At 40.6% G+C, this 9,531-nt stretch overlaps 1 protein-coding gene across 1 annotated transcript; it reads left to right on the top strand.

Moving 5' to 3' along the window:
• Window positions 1-1,214: 1,214 nt before the first annotated feature.
• Window positions 1,215-6,206, top strand: LOC123837371 (putative olfactory receptor 1F12P). Its single transcript, XM_045866255.1, has 2 exons — window positions 1,215-1,237; window positions 5,252-6,206. Exon 2 carries the CDS (start codon window positions 5,265-5,267, stop codon window positions 6,204-6,206), a length of 942 nt encoding a protein of 313 aa, XP_045722211.1. The 5' UTR covers window positions 1,215-1,237; window positions 5,252-5,264.
• The last annotated feature ends 3,325 nt before the right edge of the window (window positions 6,207-9,531 follow it).

Raw genomic sequence — 9,531 nt, 5'->3', positions numbered from 1 at the left:
TGTCATCAAGTGTGCCACCAGTGTGAGTAACTGGGTGCTTGGTCACATGTATTCCCCTGAAATAGGTCTTAGGAGATATCCCAAGAAGAAAGAAAGGAGAAATATTTATCCATCAGCTCCATTCCCCATTGGTCAAATTTCACTGCATGCAGCCCTAACTAAGCAGTCTCCCTATCCTCTACCAGGGTGTTGGAGTATTAGAAGGGCTGTAGAGGCCCAAGCTGAGGCATTGTCAAGTTGCACCCAAATAAAAATAGAGCTCACAGAGCTAACTACTGCAGCAGTGGTTGAAATTAGAAAAATGTGAGGCCCCGAAGATCTCAGGTGGTACTCAAGAGGTTCCTGAAACAGTCCACCCCTGACAACATTAAGATCCCTTTGTGTCCAAGCAAAGAGGGTCCCCTGCAAGGTGGCTGCCAGCACAATCTCTATAAAATCTTTTTTTTTTTTTTTTTAAGTAGGCTCCACACTGGGCCTACTGATCAAGAGTCAGATGCTTAACCAACTGAGCCACCCAGGCACCCCACGATCTTTATAAACTCTTAGTGCAAGAGATTTAGCAGAGCACTAGACTGGTTCAGTAGGTGACCTCATGGTTGTGGGTTCCAGCCCCACTTTGGGTGTAGAGATTACTTAAAAATAAAATCTTTAAAAAGAGAGAGAGATTTAGTAAAAATGCTACAATCTCACTGCTGTAAGCTGTTCAGAAGCTTTTGACCAAAAGTAGATTTGATTTATCTTCAGCTGTCACTTTAGCCTGTGTTGTTTGCCTGGAATGGTGGTCCAGATATTATCCTTAAGGGAACTATACCATTACTTGTCTTCCTCTTATATAGTCATGGCTGCTGTAATTCCACATTCACACCCAGGCTCCAGATATACTCATTCCTTACCTTATGTGTAGCATCCACATGATCTACACAGTCATCTACATGATAATCAAGGTCAGTCATCTTCCACCAGTATCATAACCCCTTTCTTCACTTACTGGTCTAGTGGCATGAGGGTCCCAGAGTGGCCATAAGGTAGTCATAGCTTCAAGTTCAGTGAAACCCCTCTTGTGTTTCCTGATGGAAACATTCTCTTCCTTAGAATCATATATGGCTGACCTAGAGGGATGAGAAACACAAACTCTAAAGCCATATCATTTGGAGAAATGGTAAATAAATAAAATATATAATATGTATATATAGATATATATTTCATATATAGATATATATTTTATATATATAGATATGTTATAGATAGATGATGATGATAGATGATAGATAGATGATAGATAGATAGATAGATAGATAGATAGATAGATAGATAGATAGATCCTACTTTCATCTTTGGTTGATTGCAAAACTGCCCACAATTTTGCCCTCGTTCCTGAATCTATGTCTTTTTGCCATGTGACTTTGAAGCTCTTCCACCAAGAGGCAGAGTCTTTCCCCATTCTTTGAAACTGGGTTGGTCTTGTGACTTGCATTGGCCAACAGAATGCAGTAGAAGTGACATTGTGCCAGTTTTAAGCCTACACTTCAAGACACCTTTCATGGTTTTATTCTCTCAGAAATCTGCCCCTACCATATGAACCACCCAGGCCATCCTTCTGGAGGATGAGAGATCACATTGAGCAGACAGGTGTCATCCCAGCTATGGCCATTCTAGAACACTAAGCCCTAAATGAACCCAGATGCTACCTGCAGGCATTTGCATGAGTCTAGCCAAGGCCAGAAGAACTACCCAGCTGAGCCTAGCCCAAATTGCTGACTCATATAATTGTGAGATAAATAATGGTTGGTGTTTTAAGCTTCTAAGTTTTAGAGTGGTTTGTTATATAGAAAAAGCTAACATATGCACACCCTTTGGCATCTAGACACATAGGTTGTAGCACTGGGGACACACTACCATGGGATGGTTATTTTTCCATGCATATATACCATCCTGGAATATGGCATCCCCAAACTTCTGGGTGTTATCCCCAAGCTGACATATTAGCTGAGGCTTTACAAGGCTATTTCACTGTTATATCGGGCTGAGTGCTTTGTGGGATGGAGTACATGATAAAACCAGTGAATCTTGACCATATGCCCATTGTCTCATCTTCTTTGCCAAAAAAATGGGCCCTCCTATCTCAGGCAACATTGATAAATCAAGCATTCAGAAGCCCAAGGATGGTGTTGTTGACAGAGTGCTGCAATCAGGGAAGACAAATCCTATATTTAGAGAATGAGTCAAATCATTTGTTTTTGGTGTCATGTTTGATATTTGTTGTTTTGGAGCCTCTTGGAAGGTGAAGGGGGAGATGTGTGTTACAAACCTTCCTGGGAGCCTGGAAAAATTTCTAGATCTTTTAATTCCTTGAATCTCCCTGGAGGATTATCTGCCAGGTACATTATCCCTAGGGTTGCAATTGGGAAACCCACAAAGGGGATAAAGTAATTGTTACCAGAGTTGAGGAAGCTTGGCAAGATTGGGTTCTCAAGCACTGCAAAGAAGCTATAAACTCTAGTGCTGGAGAGTCCTGAGGTCACTCCAACTCTCACCACAGTGGATACATCTGCCCCAAGAATCATCCCATCCCTCAACCTCGTACATCCTGGAGGAGGGGCAACATTCCCTTTTTAAAAATTTTCCCATTACCCTTGAGACTTAGAAGCTAAAGTCTCTTCCCAGAAGATTCCTGATATGAGGATGTGGTAAGTGTGCTGGAAAGTGAGCAGATCTGAGAAGAATGGAGGAAGCAGCTCTTTAAAAAAAAAAAAAAGATTATTTATTTATTTGACAGAGTGACAGAAAGAGAGAACACAAGCAGGGGGAACAGCAGAGGCAGAGGGAGAAGCAGGCTCCCCGCTGAGCAGGGAGCCTGATGTGGGGCTCAATCCCAGGACCCTGAGATCATGACCCAAGCCAAAGGCAGACACATAACCGACTGAGCCACCCAGGTGCCCCGGAAGCAAGTCTTTAGATAAGTAAGACAAACTCAGGTTCTACTCACGGCCACCAGGCATTGTCTAACATATCATAGTGCCTAATACCATTTGTGGACTGAATGAATGAATTGATTAATAAGTGGAAGCCCTCCCTGTGAAGGTGTTAAATCCTAGATTCGGTAGTGGCTTAGTGAAAAGTGGACGAGATTTCAAATCAATTAACTCAGGTCCTGGCTCTGCTAACACTCAGTGTCTCTATAATGAGGATATGTGACTTATATTATAGAGGTGTTAGGAGGATTAGCAAACTATGAGAACATTTAGTGTGGCATCAGGTACTTGATAGTGGTAAGCCTTGTCTTTATAGTTTTTCTTCGTGAAAATTTTATTATTTTTACACAATTTCAGAATTTACTCAGCTGGTTTCATGTAATTTCCATTGTTTTATCATGTTTCTAGAATGAAATCATTTGGTTGATAGAAAAGTGGAGGGGAGAGGTCTTTAGTGTTACACTGCCCCACCCTCATGCACTGATGAAATCAATAAAACCTATGGTTACACATCCAGAGTATTTTCACATGCCCATAACTCCTTCTTTATGCCTCCTATAGATTATTGAAAAGCTCTTTCTGTTCCCTCCAGAGTACTTGTTTTCTGGAATATTTCTTTTGTACATTCTCTGTAAATGAATTTTTCAATATTCTGATCAGTTCTTTAACAGAATCCTATAAAGAGCTTAGGATAACAGTTAACAATAGGCTTGGGTCAAAATGAGAGAATACTAGAAAGATATGTATTAGCAGTTGAAAGAGTTGGGTAAATGAGGACCGAAATGCCAATGGGCATGAACCTGGCCCATGCTAGGAAAAAGGAGAAGAAATCTGTGTCTTCAGAACTGAGTTTAGGAAGAATTGCTAGGTCCGGAAGGTCAAAGGTGCAAAGGTGAGAGGGGAAAATAAGTAGGGGATATCCTTTTAGATGGACAAATCAATTAACAAAGAAGTCAGAGCTGAAGTAGAGTGCTATGTGACTCTCCCCTTTTCCTGAAAATCTACTTTAATCTTCCCTCTCTTCAGGCAGGTTTCCTGTTATTCAGTCCACATAGCATTAAGTGGCAAGAGCCCAAATTCTAAATTTTTGTATCTCCTCTGTCCAAGACCTAAGCCACTTCACCTGGCCATTTCCCCCACTATCTCCAAAGCTCCTGGAGTGTCAGGGTAGAGACTTTGATGGAAGAAGAGGGAAGACTACAGGGGCTGTTTTCTCTTGGGAGTTTCTCTTTAAGTAGAAGTGAAGGATCTACACACTAGTAGCAACTGTCAAGGCAGAGAGGCATTCTACAACATATGTGTAAAGTGGAGAAAGGCGTGCGCTTTGCATCCAGAGAATCCAGGGCTCATTCAAATTTGCGTGTAGAATGCCTTTCACACTTCTGTTATTTGATCACTGGAAAAATAATCCAACAGAGTTCCTTCATTTCCTTCAGTTTCTGTCACCAGACTCTCCACTGCTTTGGCTAAGATACAATTTTTAAATATTTTCCTATGTTGCTCATAGTCTTCATGTAAACTATTTTTGAGAGGCTTAATTTTTTATACTTGTCAAGCATGTTACTGTATTTTTCTTTTGAATCTTAAAAAGCTAAGATGGTTTACCTTCTTCTTATAAATCCTAAATGGTAAATGTCTGACTGGTTTCCAAGCAGGATGGTTCATAGGATGTTGGATAAACATCTTGGAAAATTTTTCTCCTTTAAATCTCAAAGTTTGGCTTAGAGTCGCTTAGTGTGTCAGACTCATGGACATGTTCCAACACACAACTGGCAGCCAGGCAGCCACACGAAGCGCAGAATGTACAAGAGCCACTATAGACATCACAGGTAGGAAGAGGGGAGAGGTACAGAGGTCCCTTGGACGTCCTGGTGAGGTGCTGTTCCAGTAAGGGAGGATAAATAAAAAGTCGACTGATGAAATGGAAGGACATACCCACGGTCAGTAAAGCTCAGGACAGAGTACCAGAGAGGAGGCAGGATGGCCTAAAGAAAATATTTAGTAAATGAGACAAGACTAGGTGAATACACAAAAAAGAAAAAAGGAAATTTTTTTTTTCTGTCAAAAATGTTTCATCCTCGGGCACCTGGGTGGCTCAGATGGTTAAGCGTCTGCCTTTGGCTCAGGTCGTGATCCCGGGGTCCTGGGATCGAGTCCCGCATCAGGCTCCCTGCTCCTTGGGAGCCTGCTTCTCCCTCTGCCTCTCTCTCTCTGTCTCTCATGAATAAATAAATAAAATCTTTAAAAAAAAATATTTCATCCTCTTTGTTTTCATGCAGATATATCCATGCAATGGAAAAAGGAAACCAAACCAGTGTCTCCGAATTTCTCCTCTTGGGCTTCTCAAGTTGGCCAGAGCAACAGGCTCTCCTCTTTGTACTTTTCCTGTGTCTCTACTTAACAGGGCTGTTTGGAAACTTGCTCATCTTGCTGGCTATTGTCTCAGAGCGCCGCCTCCACACACCCATGTATTTTTTCGTTGCCAATCTGTCTGTGGTAGACCTCTGCCTTCCTTCATCTACCGTCCCCAAGATGCTGCTGAACATCCAAGCACAGACTCAGACCATCTCCTATCCTGGCTGCCTGGCTCAGATGTATTTCTGTATGATGTTTGCCAACATGGACAATTTCCTTCTCACAGTAATGGCATATGACCGCTATGTGGCCATCTGTCACCCTTTGCACTACTCCACCATTATGACTCAGCTCCTTTGTGCCTCTCTGGTGTCTGTGTCTTGGGTCTTTGCCACTTTGAATCCCCTCTTGCACACCCTTATGCTCACCCGTCTGCACTTCTGCTCTAACAACATCATCCACCATTTCTTCTGTGATATCAACTCTCTCCTCCCCCTCTCCTGTTCTGATACCAGTATCAATCAGTTCATAGTTCTGGCTGCAGTGGGGCTGATCTTCATGGTACCTTCAGGGTGTATCATGGCATCCTATAGCCTCATCATCTCTGCTGTGATGAAAATCCCTTCTGCCCAAGGAAAACTCAAGGCTTTCTCCACCTGTGGATCTCACCTTACCTTGGTCATTCTTTTCTATGGCGCAATCACAGGAGTCTATATGAGCCCCTCATCCAACCATTCATCTGAAAAAGACTCAGCCACATCATTGGTCTTCATGGTCGTAGCCCCTATGTTGAATCCCTTCATATACAGTCTAAGGAACAGTGAGCTGAAGGGGGCATTAAAGAAGGCTGTGGGCCAGACCAAAACCTTCTCCCAGTGATTTGTACTGACTGAAAGGCGTTCAACAGGAGACAAATCCTCATCAGGTCATCATTTTCATTCTAGTCATAGTTACAAAGCTGTTACCAAATACCTAACTAAACTTGGCAATGACCTAAATTTGCTACCTTATCACAGGCCTTATCTATTTGAGCTCCTGAAGATATTACTGTTGTGGGCAAACATGGATAGATAATATTCCTGAAAATACAGAAGGAACATGAAATCAACACTTGAATACATCGTTAAGAACTCCCAGATGGCTCAGGACAACACAGAAACATACCATGGGGAGTGAATAGAGCACCCCCGCAGTCCTGTCCTTCTGGAGTAGACAGAAGTGATGTAACCATGTCACCGTGCATGAAAAACAGAAGAGAAGAAAACTGGTATGTAATAAAAGGTTCAAATCATAACTGCAATGAGAGGTTAAAGAGAAAAGATATTGGTGAGGGTATGTGAGGTCAAGTAAAGCTTTGAGAAAAAAGCCTCACTTAATCTGGATCCTGGATATAGGTGATTTTTACACAGAAACAATGAGACTATTCCAAACCCACGAGGAAGCCTGGTAGGTAAGAAGGAGCATGGTGTGTGTGAGTAAATGTACCGAATAAATTAATCTGAATGGGTGAAAGGTCCAAATGAGGGATTGGTGAGAATGAGGGGATGGGTTATTTCTCACCCTAATGTTTTTTATATTTAGTCATGTTTTATGATTATATTGTGTGTATTTCCTATAACCTGTCTTTATTCCCTTATGTAAAAAGTAGCATTTATATCTTCCTTGTATATATGTATATAAATCTTATCATGGTCTACAAAGAATTGCCTACAAAGACTACTAATCCCATTTTTAAAATTAAAAATCTAGGACGCCTGGGTGGCTCAGTCAGTTAAACATCCGACTATCGGTTTTGGCTCAGGTAATGATCTCAGGATCCTGGGATCGAGCTCTCATGAGATTGAGCGCCACGTCGGGCTCCATACTCAGTGCAGAGTGTGCTTGAGATTCTCTCTCTCCGTCCACATCTGCCCCTCCCTCTGCTTGTGCTCTCTCTCTAAAATAAACAAATTGGGGTGCCAGGGTGGCTCAGTTGGTTAAGTGTCTGCCTTCCACTCAGGTCATGATCCTAGGGTCCTGGGATCGAGCCTCCCATCGGGCTCCCTGCTCAAGAGAGAGCCTGCTTCTCCCTCTGCCTGTTGCTCCTGCTTGTGCTCTCTTTCTCTGTCAAATAATTAATATCTTTTTAAAAAATCAAATTTAATTAATTAATTAAATTAAAAATCTGTGCTGTTATTTAGAGTTGCCTATATGAGAAGCGACCATACCAGCAATTGATAATATTTGCCTTTGTGATCTTTGATTTGGAACTCATAGTTGATTTAACAGACGGTTTTCTGGGTCCATTGTGTTGCCCAGAGCCATGCAAAGTGCCTTTCTCCATATGCCATATGTCCCATAGTTTAAGTCATACTATCCAAAATATCTCTTCAAAGTTGGTAAAAAGGAAAAAAAAGCAAATAAATAAAATGCTCAATCATTTTCATATATGTAATAATTAACAGGCAGAAATAAAAAGATTTTTTTTAAATCATCCTGCTATAAATGTTTGTCTTCTTTCTTTATGATGAGAAGACCATCTACAAGTTACGCTTGTGTTTTTTACTTTTTTCTTATGAGACAGAGATCAGAAAACTTTGCTGGAGCTTGTAAGGACCAGTGTAAGCAACACTGGGTGGGACAGAGAAGCAATGACAATAATGGACCAATCAAATCCCAATTTTCTATGTCTTGAAAGATCTTTGTATGCATCAGCTTTCTTAGTTGCAAAGAAACAGAAATCAATGCTGCTTAATTAAGCAGAAATAGAATTTAATAAAAGAGTGTTGGGTAATTCATAAAACAGCTAGAAGGGCTGGAGAACCAGTGTCATGAGCACGCTATGAAGGCACACATACGAGCTGTGTCTTTCCACAATGTCAGCTTTATTTAATCATAAAGCAAAGTTAAATCACAATTATAAAGCAGGTTCTGGATTCCAAACTCAGTGACAATTCACCATGTGAATAAACTTGGCTTCTTTACACAGCACACAAGGCAGGAAGGAAGACAAGCCACACAACAAACAAGGTAACAGAAGGGTGCAGGAAGTTAACGAACCAAGTGCGAAGTCAGTTCACGGGCCCACAGTTGAGATAAGGCCTCGGTTTGGTCCCGGTCAGCTCTCGGCACTTACTGCTTATGTTCAAGCAGTGAACATAATTTAATAAATTCCAACTTATTTTTCATGGATTATGCTTTTGGTTGTTGTCTAAAATATAACCACTAAATTCAAGGTCATGTAGAATTTCTCCATGTTTTCTTTTAGAAGTTTTATAGTTTTGGATTTTACATTTAGGTCTTTGATCCATTTTGAGTTAATTTTGTGAAAGACAAGGTGATTTTCTTGCATATAAACATCTAATCGTTCCAACACCATTTGCTGAAAAAAGCTATCCTTTCTCCATTGAATTGCCTTTGCATCTCTGTCATAAATTAGCTGAGTATATTTGTTTGAGTCTATTTCTGGGCTCTATTCTATTCCTCTGACCTATGTCTATTTCCACTGACCTATGCCATCTTGACTACAGTTTTATAGCAAATATTAAAATTATAGTGTGAATCTAGCTTTGTCCTTCTTTTTCAATATTGTGTTGGTTATTCTACATCTTTTCCTTCCCATATAAATGTTAGAATTAGTTTGTCAGTATCTACAAAACAGCTTGCTGTGATTTCTGAGAGTTATGTTGAGTCAACAGATCAAGTTGGGAAGAATTGACACCTTAACAATTCTGAGTCTTCCAATACATGAACATAGAATATCTCTCCATATGTTAGATTTCTTTGAATTATTTCATCAGTGTTTTGTAATTTTCTGCATACAGAGCCTATACCTATTTTGTCAAGTTTATACCTAAGTATTTTCTTTTTGACTTTCAGATATTGACCTTGTAACCTGCAACATTGCTGTAATTGCTTGCTCCAGGAGATTTTTGTTTTTTGGTCTCTGGGATTTTCTACATAAAAAGTTTATATGTGAATAGAGACAGCTTTATTTCTTCCTTTCCTTTCTGTATACCTTTTATTTATTTTTGTCTTACTGTCCTGGTTAGGACTTCCAGCATGATGTGAAATAGTAGTGAGAGGACAGCTTTATCCATTTTCTAATCTTGAGGAAAATATTCAGCTTCTCATTTGTAAGTATGGAGTTAGCTGTGGTTTGCTGGGTGGGCGGGTGGGTTGTTATCTGTAGATGTTCTTTATCAAGTAGAGAAAGTTTCCATCT

This window comes from Mirounga angustirostris, unplaced genomic scaffold (assembly GCF_029215605.1).
Source record: "Mirounga angustirostris isolate CCGP_5_RB_7025 unplaced genomic scaffold, mMirAng1.0.hap1 SCAF_8, whole genome shotgun sequence".
Classification (NCBI taxonomy): domain Eukaryota; kingdom Metazoa; phylum Chordata; class Mammalia; order Carnivora; family Phocidae; genus Mirounga; species Mirounga angustirostris.
This window is presented reverse-complemented; position numbering and strand designations above follow the sequence as displayed.